Source organism: Carettochelys insculpta, chromosome 16, assembly GCF_033958435.1.
Source record: "Carettochelys insculpta isolate YL-2023 chromosome 16, ASM3395843v1, whole genome shotgun sequence".
NCBI classification, from domain to species: domain Eukaryota; kingdom Metazoa; phylum Chordata; order Testudines; family Carettochelyidae; genus Carettochelys; species Carettochelys insculpta.
In genome coordinates, this window is record NC_134152.1 from 39,363,754 (window position 1) to 39,379,905 (window position 16,152).

The following is a 16,152-nucleotide window of genomic DNA, read 5'->3' on the forward strand; positions in this document are numbered from 1 at the left end:
ACAAAGCCTGATGGGTAGCAAGGAAGCAATGAAATTTTGTCTATTGTAAACACATTGTTGTAAAATCACAATTTATGCAAACACTCAGTATAAGAATTGTGAAATTTCACCAATGTTCGAAGTCGTTGTGGGGGACAGGGCAGTCATCATAACTGCATAAGACATGGATTGCACAGGGCTCCCCTGGTCTAAAGTGTTGTAAGGTAGAAGGAGAGGGATATGGTTTGAACTAGCTAGTTAGTTTTTTGAGCTGCCTAAGCCTTGGCCATAGTGCTATAAGCCTGGTTTGATTAGCCCTCCCCACCCGTTAAAAGATAGAGGTGGATGCTAGTGTTTGTATCTTTTAAGCCATGTCTACACGTGCACACTACTTTGAAGTAGCGGCACTAACTTCGAAATAGTGCCTGTCACGGCTACACGTGTTGGGCGCTATTTCGATGTTAACATTGACGTTAGGCGGTGAGACGTCGAAGTCACTAACCCCATGAGGGGATGGGAATAGCGCCCTACTTCGACGTTCAACATCGAAGTAGGGACCGTGTAGTTGTTGCGCATCCCGCAACTTCGAAATAGCGGGGTCCGCCATGGCGGCCATCAGCTGAGGGGTTGAGAGACGCTCTTTCTCCACCCCCTGCGGGGCTCTATGGTCACCGTGTGCAGCAGCCCTTAGCCCAGGGCTTCTGGCTGCAGCTGCTGCTGCTGCTGCAGCTGGGGATCCATGCTGCATGCAAAGGGTCTGCAACCAGTTGTCGGCTCTGTGTATCTTGTGTTGTATAGTGCAAGTGTGTCTGGGAGGGGCCCTTTAAGGGAGCTTCTTGCTGTTGAGTCCGCCCTGTGACCCTGTCTGCAGCTGTTCCTGGCACCCTTATTTCGACATGTGCTACTTTGGCGTGTAGACGTTCCCTCGCAGCGCCTATTTCGATGTGGTGCTGCCCAACGTCGAAGTTGAATGTCGATGTTGCCAGCCCTGGAGGATGTGTAGACGTTATTCATCGAAATAGATTATTTCGATGTCGCTATATCAAAATAAGCTATTTCGATGTAGTGTGCACGTGTAGACGTACCCTTAATGAAACTATTTTGGTAGACACTGAGAGCTGAAATCACAGGGTTTTGCCTCAGGCTAAACCCATGATGGACAGATGAGCCGTGTCTACACTAGCCCCAAACTTCAAAATGGCCATTTTGAAGTTTACTAATGAAGTGCTGAAATGCATATTCAGCGCTTCATTAGCATGTGGGAGGCCGCGGCACTTCAAAATTGATGCACCTCGCCACCGCGCGGCTCGTCCCGATGGGGCTCCTTTTCGAAAGGACCCCGCCTACTTCGAAGTCCACTTATTCCCATGAGCAGATGGGAATAAGGGGACTTCAAAGTAGGCAGGGTCCTTTCGAAAAGGAGCCCCATCAGGATGAGCCACGCGGCAGCGAGGCGCGTCAATTTCGAAGTGCCGCGGCCACCCGCATGCTGATGAAGCACTGAATATGCATTTCAGCGCTTCATTAGTAAACTTCAAAATGGCCATTTGCATGGCCATTTCGAAGTTTGGGGCTAGTGTACACGTAGTCATGGTGTAACTGGTGAATGGGTGGTAGGAGGAGCAGCAGTGGATGGACAGATGGTGCAACCAGCAACCAGCTGGTAGGAGGAGCAACAGTGGATGGATGAACAGCGTGACCAGCAGACGGCCAATAGGAGGAGCAGCAGACAAACAGACGGCATGACCAGCGGACAGCTGGTAGGAGGAGCAGTGGACGGACGGCAGGCGTGACTGGCAGCCAGCCGGGCAGCTGGCAGGGAGCAAGCCGGATGCTGGACCAGCATAAAGGTGGCACTGCCTCTGGTTCAGCAAGGGTGATGTGTCAGGGCCTGCAAGGACTGGACCAAGTTGTAAATGGGGCATTGAGGGGGGTGGGTTCAAAGAAAGTTTGGGGGTGTGGATTGGCTGTATAAAGTATTGGACTGATGAGCCTGAGAGGCCAAGGACACTGCTCAATCCATTTGAGGTGGGATAGTTACTTGAGGATTCGTTATGAACTCTGGTTGTGGTATTTCCCAAGCTTTTCCATTAAAAGTTTCTTTTCTACACTCAGACTGAGTGCTTGTGAGTGGGGAAACATTGACTCTCCAAGGTGCCCAGGGGTGTGTGAATTTCCCAGGCTACTGGGTGGGGATTCGAGCCAGGTCTGTGTGAAATGGATGAAAAGGAACCCCTAGATGTTGAACCTGGTCCTGGTTGCTGCCGATTCCTTCCAGCAGAAGGGTTACATTTTAATGTCAACAGCATCAGGCACCTACATACACAGGTGAGTGTTGCCCGCTCCACAGGAACTCAGGGAGGAAAAGGTGGGGGGTTATAACAGTATATTTGAACAATTGATTCTTCTTATCCTTCACCCCTCAAGCCAAGATTTTTTCCCTGATGTCTTTAGCTTCCTGTCCCTTTTGTGTGCAGGCCTCTGTCTTCGTGTGTTTCCAAATCCTGGTCTTTTCTTTCTGTCTAGCTTACCCTTTCCTCACTAGATGCACCCCTCCCCCAGAAATGTGGCACTAATGATGTTTGCTGCACCACACTGTTCCCTCTGTGGGTGTGCTACTGCCCTGTCCCTGCCCTGGCTCTGTCAGCTATTCAGGGCAGGCACTGCCTACTACTTGGTGGTTGTGTGCCATGCCTGGGGCTCCTAGGTGCTGCACTAACAGTCACAATGGGACTTGTGTACAACTGCAGAGCTGATCAGGCCTCTGCACATTGCCCCAGGCCCTGGACACCAGTCCATGGGGCAGGGGGTGCCCCAGCAAGTCCCACTCTCAGGCTTGCAGTGGTACCCAAGGGTAAGCCAGAACAGCAGGTGGGAGGGGATCTCACTGATGACTTTTGATTGCTGGAAGATGGCAGTGCGGTTCAATGGGGGAGCCTGTCCCTGGGATTCCTCAGCCCCCAACTTCCACTGGGCTCCTAACCTTACCCTGCCACATTCTATTACACATCTCCCCCCAGCTCTGGGCTTCACCCCATACCAGTACACCTCACAACACCCCCAGGTTGCCCCTGCTCTCCTCACACCTTCCTGTCCTCAGACAACTCCATAGGCTCCATCCCACTCAGCCTGCCTTGACTCCTTCCAACACCCTGGTCCCCCAGCTTCTCCAAGCCCACGCATGCTGTCCCTGGCTCTGCTCTGCCTCTCCCCCATGTCTGTTTCTGTGGTTGTGAGGAATTGTCTCCTCTCTCCCCACATCTCCCCCACAGCTCAGGGCACTCTGAGGGAATGGCCTATCTGTTGTCATGCTCCTCTGCCCAGAAGCTCTGCCAGGTCTTGAAATCTTCAGCCTGCCATGCTAGCTGCTGTCAGTCCACGGACAAGCAAAGTGAAGGCACAGTAGCGCCTGGTGTGACCAGGTTCCAGCCTGCATGCCCTGCTCTTATCTACACTAGCCCACTGCCCTTCAGTTTCAGGCACTTCCCCTCCTGCTGCCGAGTCTGTCTGCAATTTCCTGCTCTTCTGCTGCCAGTAGCCTAGCAGGTGCCGCCAAAAGCACTGAGCAGAGCTGTGCTTGCCTGCAAATGGGCTTGGCTGCAAATGGGCTCCTGTGGTCTCTGACAGGGCAACACAGCAGCAGTGCCTGGCTGAACAATTAATTACAATTAACACATCTAGTCTTAGGGGCCTGTGTTGATGCTTCTGCACTGTGGGTTTCTGAATCTACAAGCCCCACAAAACCCCTTAAAATGACCTTTAAATTAAAGTGTAGGTTTGCTCCACTTCTCCCACCATTTTCTCACATGCGAATGTTAGCAGAGAAATACAGCACTGAGCACTGTGTGGGTGTCAAGAGTCATGAATTCATTGCATTTAATGTACTCACCACATCCTTCTATCTGCACAGTAATACTGATACAGAGCTGACGTCACCATATGTCACTGTATCTTCCAATACAGTACTGTTCTGTATCGCTCACAAGCAGATTTTTAGTTTTCACTCATTCAGTGCTGATGAACTCCACTTGCTTTTCATAGCCTTTGCATTCAGTGTCTTCAATGACAGTGATGTGTTAACCCCACAAGTGCCCCGTGGATTTTTGGGAGGCTGAAGGGGACATCTGAAAGGATGAGGCAAGGTAACATATATGGTTCTACCAATTCCCATGGAGGTTTTTTGCCTGCTTGAAGCAGTTTGTTAATGCCTATACTGAAAAGTTTGACTACATTGGCGGTCTTTCCTATAGCTGATACTGATGATAACCATATTGGCTTTCCTTGTACAGAATAAGGATTTTTTTGCTTCATTTCTGATTTACCTGTTGCTGCAACCATGTTGTCAGATGTTTTGCTATTATTACTGTGTACAGTAACTGTCAAACTTAGTGCTCAAAGAAAAACTCTGTGCATTTCATTGAATTATTTTGGATCTCTGTAGACCTTCTAGATGTTTCGCTATAGCTAAGAAATTATTTTTTGTGTTTGGGAACTTTTATTTCATCTTGATTTCATATTAGCTTTTATAAATGAGTTCTTAGACTTTAGTGGAGAACTTTTCTATAAATGTGTACGTGTACAATCCATGTACGCCTTTACAACCACAGACTTAGACCAGGGAGACACAGGCCCTCGGGGTACTCTATATCCCCAGATGCCTAGTGGTATGTATCTTTGAACATACTATCTTGGCATGGGCTCCATCTCTCTTACTGTAGTTTATTGCAACTTTTAGCACTGCTTGCACAGTTGTATAAAAATAACTAAGACAATAACAGGCATTTTTATTTAGTACAGTGCTTTTCATGCAATCTGGCCCTAAAAGTGCTACACAGAGTTTAAAAGAAATGTACTTAATAGTTCTGTAGTACTTGATATGTTATGAGCATTCGTGATTTAAGAACTGTGTCCAGATCTGATGTCCACAATTCAAGAAGGATGTTGATAAATTGGAGTGGGTTCAGAGAAGAGTTATGAGAATGACTAAAAGATTGGAAAGCAGGCCTTACAGTATTAAAATCAAAGAGCTCAATGTCTTTCTCCTAACAAAAAGTTAAGTACTTACACAGGGAACAGATATTTAATAATGATCCAATGCCTGGACACTGAAGCTAACAAATTCAGACTGGAAATAAGGTGTACATTTTTAACAGTGAAAATAATTTTCTACTGGCGCAATTTGGAAAGGGTTGTACATTCTTCATCACTGACTATTTTAAAACCAGGATTGGATTTCTCTCTGAAAGATCTGCTGTGGAAATCAGGGGATGTTAGATCAAATCACAGTGGTCCTGGCTGGTCTTAGATGCGTGAAGTCCAGGAGTCCCCTCAAATCCCTGCAAGCTCAGTCTGTGACTTTGTCCCCTTTCTACAGACAGGCAAATTAAGCCCTAGGGAAGGTACATGATTTGTCTGAAGTTACACAGTGAGTCCATGACAGATGTGAGAATAGAATCCAAGGCTCCAAATCTGTTAATCATTGCTCCAAACCTTGTGGAAAATTAATGAGAGCTGACCCAACGGTGGCTGGAAAAGGAAGAGATGTGTCTTCTGATTAATAATTAGTTGGAAAGTCAGTGAGACCAAGACAGGATGGTCTTAGTCATACTCACAGATTTAGGCACCCAGCTGGCCTTGGGAGTGGAAAACTCCCTCAGCTGCAACTTGTGTTTGTTCAAGAAATGTGCTTATCCAACCACAAAGGGCCATAACCATGCCTGCTGCTTCTTTCTCTTGCTATTCCGCCCTTGCAGGTGTGTTTCATCAGAGATCCCAGAGCAGAAGCAGAATGCTCTGGGGATTAGATGCTGGCATTTGCTGACACACTTGCCCTGGCTCTCTGTCACTCCTCTCTGACCACCCCATGTGAGAAAATTTGGTGGGAGAAGGAGAGAAGGTTTTGGGTACCAACAAGAGAGACCTGAGAGCCCCAGCAAGAGCAAGAGGTTGGACAACATGAGGAGAGAAAGAGGGTGCTTCCCAAAGAGGGAATGAGAAGCCCCATGGTACAGAGAGAACCTGAAAGAGAATGAAGTGAAAGCAGGATTATCTGAATGTATCTCACTTCATTGTTTCCCTGCCCTTGCAGAAACCTTAGGCAATGATGCACCTCAGTCCCTCCTGTTCTCTGCCTGTAACACATCCTAGTTCCTGTACGCCTTGGTCTAATTCCAGTTGTTGGGTTAATGTGCAGGTGCTTCATGGTTTTCATGGCCTAGGATATACAGAAGGTTGGACCAGATGATATGGTGATCCTTCCTGGTCTTGGACTCTAGGAGCTGACGGGGAAAAGCAGTGAGAGAGATTCACCACACTGGGATTAGGTAAATGCATTGAGCACACTAATCTGCCTACATTTTATTGCATCTCTGTAGGTAATGTCCCATCTCCAGTGATATGCAAGTATGGGAATGCTGTGTAATAGCAAAAGGAATAATACTGGGACCTCAGATTCATTTCTTGCAGGGGACATGCTCCAGATGAGAGAACTCATAAAAACTAGAGGTGGGTCTAGGTCCCATCCAGCCACCCCCCACCCCCGCACAACTCAGTGCATGATTATTTCCACATGTTAGTATTTTGCCCAGCCTTGTTTTAAGTATCTCAAGTGAGATGGCTTCAGCCCCTTCTCTTAGAAGATAATTCCAAAGCCTAATACTGTAGGTATAAGTGCTAATGTATTTTTTTTCTGTTATTCATTCTAAATTTTCCATTGCTTAATTTCGCCCCATCACTCGTAGTTCCACCCACTGTACTCTCTGAATGATTCTTTGTTTCCTCAGTGTTAACCCCTCTCGAATACTTGTGTGGCAGCCTGTAATCTTGTCCGCGTGTACTCATCTCTTAGCCAGTGGGGTGCAGCTCATCTCTTACCAGTGGGGTGTATGTCTTTTGACTCCTTGCTCTTGTGTCAGGCCCTCCAGCCCCTTGATCTTTCCAATGCTTTTCTTTGCTCTCTGAGCTGGGGAGGAGAACCACCAAAGAAGATTCTTGAACAGTTGATAGCCAGAAGGTTTGGAGGCATAGACCTGTAGTTTGGATTGGCTGAGAAGACAGAGGGGACAGAGAAGAGAAGTCGATTAATGTCAGTTGGAGCAAATCTTCCTATGATTTTAGAAGAACAATTTTGAAATGAGTCTTGAAATGAACAGGGACTCAGCTGAGCTGCTTGAAGGTGATGGTGCTTTAAGTCTTTCTTCCTTGTGTACATGAGAAGGCAGGAAGCATCTTTCCATGCGCACCAGAGAGCAAGGGTGATGGGGAGGCCACAGGAAAGGGAGCTGTAGCAATCAAGGGGAGCAGAGTCAAAGACCTGGGTGACAATTTCAGCAGAAATAGAATCCAGGCAGTGGTTTGCATGGGGAATGATACCAAGATGCAAATAACCTAGGACACGTCAAAGGAAAAGTAGAGCTCAGGATAAAAGAAGACAGGAAGGTTACAGGCACTGAAGAAAAACTGGACTTTTGAGAAGGAGGCCACAGAAGGGGAATGGTCCTTGAGAATAAGTACTATGCCAAGAGAAGCACTTCTGTGTTTCAGACACACCAGGAGGCAGCTGAGGCAAAACAAGCAGTTTATTTGATCAAGAAGCACAGCCAGTGGGAGGCAGAGTGGTGTCTTTTGTGTATTGAGAGCTGTGTGCCATCTGAGTATTCCAAGTATAGCAGTAGTGTTCAATGTGAGGATATGCTACACATGTGATAGAAGGCAGCTGGAAAGATAGGAAAAGAACTGAGACCATGATGTAAGTGCCCTTACAGGCAGCGGCCTGTTTGTGTGTAATGGCGCCCCATTGCACTTGCAATGCTGTGTACACAAACTCCATCAGAGATGCCAGAACTATTATGGGGGCAGGGGAGTGTGCTTCAGTGTCACACAATGCAGAGCTGTTTCCATGCTGTGGAAGCAAGTCAGGATGCTAGTGTGCCTGGAGGTGTGAGGGAGGGCAGCTGTCTCGGTCCTCAACTTTGTTGACAGTGGGAGTATTGACAGTGGGGATGGAGAAGGGAACATCAGGAGTTGAGGGATGGTTTAAGAGGCGGGGTTGGCAGTGGCCCAAGTTTTAGAGAATTGAAGAGAGTTCCAGAGGAAGGAAAGGTAGTGACAGTCCCAGGTATGTAAAGAGCAAGGAAGCGTCAGGTCCAAAGGGTTCAAGGAGGAAAGGGAGTTTTTTAAAGGACTGGATGACATACGAAGGTCCAGGTACAAAGAAAGAGAGCAAAAGAGAAGAAAAGGGTGGTGGTGAATGTTATCCCAGGACCAGGTATTAAAAAGGGGACCATTACAACCTTCTAGTCTGATCTCCTGCAGAGCATAGCACAGCCCAATCACCCACTGATCCTGCTCTGGCCCTGTAACTTCTGCTTCAACCTGTTTTATTGATAGAAAAAAGCAAGTTGCTTACACCTGAAAGGCAGAATGATAGTGATACATTGGGCTTGTATCCTGCTATCATATTACAAGTTGGGATGTGGAGTAGCGTGTGAGAAATACATGTCTCCTTCCTTCTGAACTGGCCTTGCTAATAGCTCAGCTATGAGCATGCTGGTTATCTCACCCTGGTGCCATGGTTCGGTGAGAGTCAGCCTCTGAACTGTCTCAGGAGTCAAGGGGGCTTTTTGCTGGTTACTAAAATTATTTTGCTTTCGTTATTTGAGTAAACCTGGAAAGTTTTTGAACAACAAGAATATTCCCCAGGTTAGAAGAGCTTAGTTAGTGTCTTTGTCACTGATTGATCAGGTGGTGCCTGTGCTTCTGAAGACTGAAGACTGCTGAGCATGGAGGAACATGCAGGGAATCTTTAAGGGCTGAGCTGGCCTCTGCTCAGTGCTGTGGGGAGGACATATTGCCGCAGCTTCCTGCCCTGAACTTTTAGGCTTCATTCTTAGCATCTTCTTACAGGTGCTATTTTGAGGCTGGGTGGCCAAAGTGTGACTCAGCCCAGCTGCCTGCGCCTGCCCTCTTTAGCCAGCAGAGCCCACAAGTCCCACCTCCTGTTGCCTTGGTTTGGTGTTTGTCCCTCAGGACAATGACACTTTCATCCCATCAGTGGCAGTGTTGCAATATTGTAATGCAATGTGGTGTCTTTGCCTCAACATAATCTACCACGACTGATAATCTGACAACATTTAAAAACATCCTCCCATTGTAATTCAAGCTCCCTCTTCAGAAGCCACATAACAACCTCCTGTTGTACAACCCTTTCTGTTCCTTTGGGGCCTTTTTTGGGACAGCAGTGTTATGTAGCAGGTGAATCTGCGGTGGGTATTGATGATGGGAAGCTCCAGCCCAAACATGTGAGAATTTTGTTTTTCACTCTTTCAAAGTATACCTCTGTATTTGCATAAAAATAGCTGTTAGCCCTTCTGCAAACATGCTTGGACTGAGTGTGCCACATGAGTATCAGGGTGGGGGCAGGGTTGGTTACAGAGCAAGGCCTTTGCATTTCATGGCTGAGCAGAACAGTGACTTATCAGTGTCACTAAATTATCATGTGATGTATCTTAAACAAAGATCTGAGCAACCTTCTTATTCCTTGAAAACAAAAGATTTTCCTATAGGTGCTCTTTAGCCAAGGGTGTCAGTACAGGCTTTCCTTGAGATGCAGGCGTGTGTTACCAGTGATCTGTGACTCAGGAGAGACAGCCTTTGCCTCATTCATTTGTTTTGTTCCACACAGACTGTTTTCCTGTCCTGTGTGCAGGGTCACAGCCCCAAATGCTTTGGTGGCAACTTTAACAAGATAGTTGATGGGGACCAGATCCATTTGCATAGGCTCTGGGTATCATAGAGTGGGGGATGCTGTGCCTCCCAAACAACCAAGCATAGTCCTGTCCATGCTCCACCCTAGTTCCTTCTACTTGCCCTTGGCAAAGCTCTGTTTCCCTGTGGAGTGGCTCTTGGCTCGTGGTGTGTGGCCCATTGTTCCGTTGTTCTGGGGCTGGGAGGAGCTAGCCTGGAACAGTGCCCAGCAGTTGTGGTGGGAGGAGAGGGCTCTGGACTCTGGCAGCGGGGAGGTGATGTGGGCCTCGGACAGAAGGATTGGGGCTGCAGAGACTAGCCTGCCTGAGATGGTAGCTCACTTGCTGCCTATGTCCACTTGTCCCCATAGCACCAGTCTGCTGGCTGTGTTTCTATAGGACCTACCACCCCACCAGCCTCTGCGCAGGTGCAAGCATCCACAGTAATTCCAACAGTGATGTTGTTGCTGTTCCAAAGGATTTCTAACCATAGCCACCCATCAGTTAGCAGAACTCCAACTTGGCTTGAGTGCAGATGCTGTAATCTATTATTTACTGAACTGTGATACAATGCTATGTGAAGCTCCCTGACATCTGTCTCTCTCTCGTGTTTCCACATGCACACTACTTGGTAGCTGGACTGAGCTCATGTTTTGCTTTTCAGGACAGCCAACTGGGATAAGAATGAGGAACAAACTGCAGCTCCAGGCAATTCCCTTCTTCCTTTTACTTCAGCACAGTAAGTTCCCAGGTTTCTTTCCTGGACTTTCACATCAGTGAGGCTTCTTATCCTGCTGGCCATTGTTTAAGGCTGTGGTGTCCAACCAGCTACTGCTATAGTGAACTAGCCACAATATTCTGAAAATATATTTATTATTCCAGCCAACTAGCCACACTCAAACAGCCATGTGTGGCTAGTGGCTAGCATGTTAGACACCACAGGTTTAGGGTTATGCTGAACTAGCTGAAATGGGTCCAAGCCAGTGAAAGTCTGAGGCTCAAGGTATCAAAATTTAAAATTAATTGACAAAAGTAATTCAATTTTACTTTGTTCCAACCTTTTTGTTCCTGTTTATAGCAATGTGGCCACTTGCTGGGCTTTTAAGGTGTGGCTACACTTCAAGCTGGGGGTGTAATTCTTTACTCTCATGAAGCCAGCACTTGAAAAATGAGAGTATAGCTGTGACATTGGGAGGTAAGTGGGGGAGGTGGTAGCTGCCACAAGAACATCCCTGGGAAATGTTATCCAGGAGCATGAGGCACCTCACCACTTCCTGTCCTTAGTGAGTGGAAGTCTTGTCTGGGCTGCTGTGGACCACCTTCCTGAAATCAAGAAGGCTAGCAGCATACTAGGGTGCATTAGGAGGAACATTTTGAGCAGACCTAGAGAAGTAGTTATACCCCTCTATTCGGCACTGGTGAGGCCACATCTGGAATATTGTGTCCAGTTTTGGGCCCCCCCAGTATAAAGAGGATGTGGATGTGCTGGAGCAGGTTCAGTGGAGGGCAACAAAAATGATTAAGGGGCTGGAGCACAAGACCTATGAGGATAGGCTGAGGGATTTGGGCTTGTTTAGTTTACAGAAGAGAAGACTGAGGGGTGATTTAATAGCAGCCTTCAACTTTCTGAAGGGAAGCTCTAAAGAGGAGGGTGAGAAACTGTTCTCAGTGGTGTCAGATAGCAGAGCAAGGAGTAATGGTCTGAAGTTGAAGAGGGAGAGGTGTAGGTTAGATATTAGGAAAAACTACTTCACCAGGTGGGTGGTGAAGCACTGGAATGTGTTGCCCAGAGAGGTGGTGGATTCTCCATCCCTTGAGGTTTTTAAGTCCTGGCTGGACAAGGTCCTGTCTGGGATGACTTAGTGGGGCTTGATCCTGCTTGAAGCTGGGGGCTGGACTAGATGACCTCCTGAGGTCCCTTCCAGCCCTGTGATTCTGTGATCAGCCCCTGACAGCACAAGCCCAGCCTGCCAGACCGCTGTGTGCCTCTGCACAGGCATCCACCTCTTCCAAGTCCTTGGGGTGCTCCTGATGGAGTGCTCAGCCCATGTCCCACTGAATTCTAATGGAGTTCTTCAATTTGTGGTTCCCTGAAGAACCATACACACCAGCTTGTAAGAGTCAATTCAGAATCGCTTTTCTGCAGAGCACTGAGGTACTGCCTAGATAGAGCGAACAAGAGACAATTTATTACAAAATAACAAAGCTTCAAGTGAAGGAGACAGTCTGTTGGAAACAAACTGTTACATATAAAACAAAATCATAACACACTTTCTAGACATTAACACTAACTAATGAGGCATGCTCCTGTCTCTTACCAAATCACTTACCTCAAGTTCTTTTACCCACATTTTCAACCAGTTTGGCTGAGATCTTGTCATAGAATCACAAACACTAGAACTGGAAGGAACCTCAAGAGGTCATCAAGTCCAGTCTCCTGCCCTCATGCAGGACCAAGCATCATTTATATCATCCCCGTTAGATATATACCTAACCTGTTCTTACATATCTCCAGTAATGGAGATTCTCCAACCACCCTAGGCAATTTATTCCAGTAATTAACTAGCATGTCAGGAAATATTTCCTGATGTCCAACTGAAACCTCCTTTGCTGCAAATTAAGCCAATTGCTTCTTGCCCAATTTTCAGAGTCTAAGAAGAATAATTTTTCTCCCTTCTCCTTGTTAACAGCTTTCAAGTACCTAAAAGGGTGTTGTCATGTCCCCTCTCAGATTTCCTTTTTCCAAACTAAACAAACCCAATTATTTTAATCTTCTCTCATAGGCCATATTTTCTAGATCTTTAATCATTTTAGTTGCTCTTCTCTGGATCCTCTCCAGTTTCTCTACATCTTTCCTAAAATGTGGGACACAGAACTGGACACAGTACTTCAGTTGAGGTCTAATCAGTGCAGGGTAGAGTGGAATAATTACTTCTCATGTCTTGCTCATAACACTCCTGTTAATGAATCTTAGAATCATGTCTGCCTTTTTTTTTTTGCAACAGCGTGACACTGTTGACTCATACTCAATTTGTGATCCACTATAACTCTACATCCCTTTCTGCAGGACTCCTTCCTAGGAAGTCCCATCCAATTTTGCATGTGTGAAACTGATTGTTCCTCCCTAAGTGCAGTGCTTTGCATTTGTCCTTACTGAACTTTATCCTATTTGCCTCAAACCATTTCTCCATTTTTTTCAGATCTTTTCAAATTCTGAACCTATCTTCCAAAGCACTGGCAACGCTTCCCAGCTTGGTATCATCTGTAAACTTGATCCCTGTGCCTACACGAGCCCCTTCCTTTCGGAAGGGGCATGTTAATGAGCGGGTTCGAAAGATGCTAATGAGGTGCTGCAATGAATATGCAGCACCTGATTAGCATAATGGCAGCTGTGGCGATTTGAAAGTGTGGCTTTTCGAATCACGCACCGCCCGTGGAGACGGGACTTTCTGAAAGGACCCCCCCACCCCAGTTTTTGAAACCCCTTCTTCCTATCTGGTGTTAGACTCAGCTGATAAGTGTAGTCTCTATGCGATTATCTACATCTTTTTATGATGATATTAAACAGAACTGGCCCCAAAACTGACCCCTGTGGAACCCCACTTGTTGTCTTCCAGCCTGACTGTGAACCATTACTAACTACAGTTGAACAGTTATCCAACCTGTTATGCACCCATCTGATAGTAGCCCCATCTAGGCTGCATATCCCCAGTTAACTGATAAGTTCTTGTGATACTGTATCGGTATTCTTCTTACAAGACCAAGTCCACTGGCAGCTTGTCCTCACAGCCCAAAGGAATGCTGGATTATCTCTTTGCACCTGCAAAATACCAAAATAGATCTTAGACATTCACCTGAAAAAATATTCCCCGTGCACTCCCTGCTGTTCACCTCTTCCTGTTAAATTCCTTCAGAAATTCCCACCAGCTCATTATTAGCATTTGCCTTCATTTGCCTCCTGTTGTAAGACACAAATTTGCAGTGGTCCATGTCTCCCACCACCTTCCAGAAAGTGTTCGTCTGAAGCAGAGGTGAAGTAATCACTAGGACTTAGTGGTAGGCTGAAGTCCTTGGCAAGAGGGTGGGGGTGGCTCTTGGCACCCTTAAGGGGCAGGGCTGGAGATTAGACTGCCCCAAGCAATTCCTCCTGGCTGCCATGGCCACGGTACCCAAGGACCTCAGAGCTGCAGCTGCCGGGAGCCTTGGGGCTTTGGCAACAATTTATAGGGTTTGGGGCTCACAGTTGCTGCCCTCGCTGCAGTGGTAGCAACATCCGGGAGCCCCAAGCCCTTTATAAATCACTGGGCTCCAGGGCAGCTGCCCCTCCCCTCCATCGGTGGCCCTGCTGGTACAGTCCAGCGGCTCTGCTGCAGTAGTGCTAACAGACCCAACTGACAGGGCCACGAACAGTAGGGAGAAAAGAGGGCAGCCACATTAAAGCAGCAGCATTTTAACCTTGGCCATGCACAGGATGTTCTTACAGGTCTGCCAAACTGGCCCACATTCACCTCTAGTCTGAAGATACAGTGAATTTGACAGACTACTTATAACAACAGACTTAGAATAACATCATTTTTAGTCCATAACGCCTCGCATATTGTCCATAAATATATTTCACAATGATTATGATGACCAGTGTGACCCACACTTTTAAAACAGACCTCTCATGATCTATTTTGGTGAAGCCATGGGACCCCTGTGCCTTGTGGACCCCTTGTCTTCTGAAGACTATCATCAGGAGATCTTTGGGCCATGCCATTCAGGATGCTAGGCATGTACTCAGAGTAGTTAGCTCCTCCCAAGGCTTGTGCCAGAATGTCTGTGCTTGTTTTAGTGTGCTAGCTTGATCAGAGTTAGTGCACATCTGTCTCCACAAATGGGGAGTTACATCCCCAGCTCCAAGGGTCTGGCTTATGGGTGTTTCAGCAGAAATGGCTTTTGTTCAGGTGTGTGACATAGAATAATTCCAGAACATGCTGGCTACAATGCCACAGGTAGTCTAGAAATGGCCAGATCAGCACCTCTGGGGGACCAACTGTCTTTAAAGTACCTGCTCGGCACCCATAAACTGAGCTACTCTTTCAGATACATTTGTGTCCCATGAGCCAGCTCAGTGCTCTGTTCGGGGCACCCATTGTCCTCTAGTAAAGGCTCCTGGCCACTGTGTAGAACTTTAACTGAGCGAAAGCTGACTTTCTGAAAATGTAATTAAAAATAAAAACAAGCAGCACAAATACCATCTGCAGGAACCAGAGGTGTTGTTTGATTTTCTGTTTCTCTTTCTAAACGGAGTCCACCTTGCTTCACACTCAAGTTAGAACACCCCATAAGCCCAAGAGCAACAGTTTCTGGCCCACCTAGAAGCAGAGATGAGCTGCAAGCCCCTCCCACAGGTGTGAGGATGACATGGCAAGACTTCCTAGGTATCAGCTCCAGAGATGTGGCAAGAAGCATTCTCTGCTGAGATGATCCTTCTCCATCTCATTCAGAGTATTTCTCTTAAAGTGCATGTGACCCAGGGAAGAACCCCCACTTCCCTGCCATGGAACAGATAGGTGTTTTCCCCTCTCCTAGGGTGTCCTTTCCTCAAATATCTGCCATGCTGGGTCATCAAAGAGCTTGTGTGGATAGACCTGAATCGGGCTTTTCAAATGCAGAACTCTCAATTCTAATGTTCTGCTGTTGTCTCACACACCAAGCTTAATCTAGGAGGATTATGATGAGATGATTCAGCACTTAGACAATCTTTGCTGTTGATTGTTTGTATCATGGTAGGACTTAAGGACCTCAGTCATGGATCAGGACCCCACTCCCAGTCCTAGGTGCTGTACATACACATAACATAGAGACAGTCCCTGTCCTAGGCGCTTCCAGTGTAAGTATGAGACTATAGATAATATACTGCTACTGTCATCTCAGCTTTACAAAAGGGGAAACTGAGGTGCAAAGTAGGACAGTTACAGGTTCAAGACTGTGATGGGATGTATCAACTCCACACTGGGCAAGGTCACCTGGCTGAGAAGGCCCTTCCCCCCACAGCAAAACTATAAAGACCAGCTATAAAGGCCTGTGAAGCAGCTCAGTCAGGGCGGACTGCTGTTGGGTAAGGAGGTACTGTTGGAGCTCCTGAAGAAGAGCTGTGAACAGAGCAAACCACAGGGGCTAGTCAGCCAGGAATGGCCAGAAAAGCCCCTAGTCCAGAGAAACATGGCAATGAAGATTGCAACAGTGAATTTAGTAGTCAGTAACCCATGGTGGTGAGTTGCCCTCCCTGAGAGTTCAGCATCTTTCAGGCAGATTCCCTGCTGAGCTAGTGGTGGGTCACGCCACTGCTGACAGGGCCCTGGGCTGGGACCCACTGGAGAGGGAGGTTCCAGGTCCCCACCACCCCATCCCCATTAATCCCAAGGGAGACGTCACAGTTGTTCCC

General features: G+C 47.1%; 1 protein-coding gene across 1 annotated transcript in view; it reads left to right on the forward strand.

The window, feature by feature from the left end:
• Positions 1 to 4,039: 4,039 nt before the first annotated feature.
• Positions 4,040 to 16,152, forward strand: part of IL21R (interleukin 21 receptor) — a 35,291-nt gene continuing 23,178 nt past the window's right edge. Inside the window, exons 1-2 of the mRNA XM_075010844.1 lie at positions 4,040 to 4,121; positions 10,387 to 10,461. Of these exons, the coding sequence (XP_074866945.1) occupies positions 4,112 to 4,121; positions 10,387 to 10,461 (85 nt within the window). The 5' untranslated portion in view covers positions 4,040 to 4,111. The remainder of the gene's footprint in view (positions 4,122 to 10,386; positions 10,462 to 16,152) is intronic.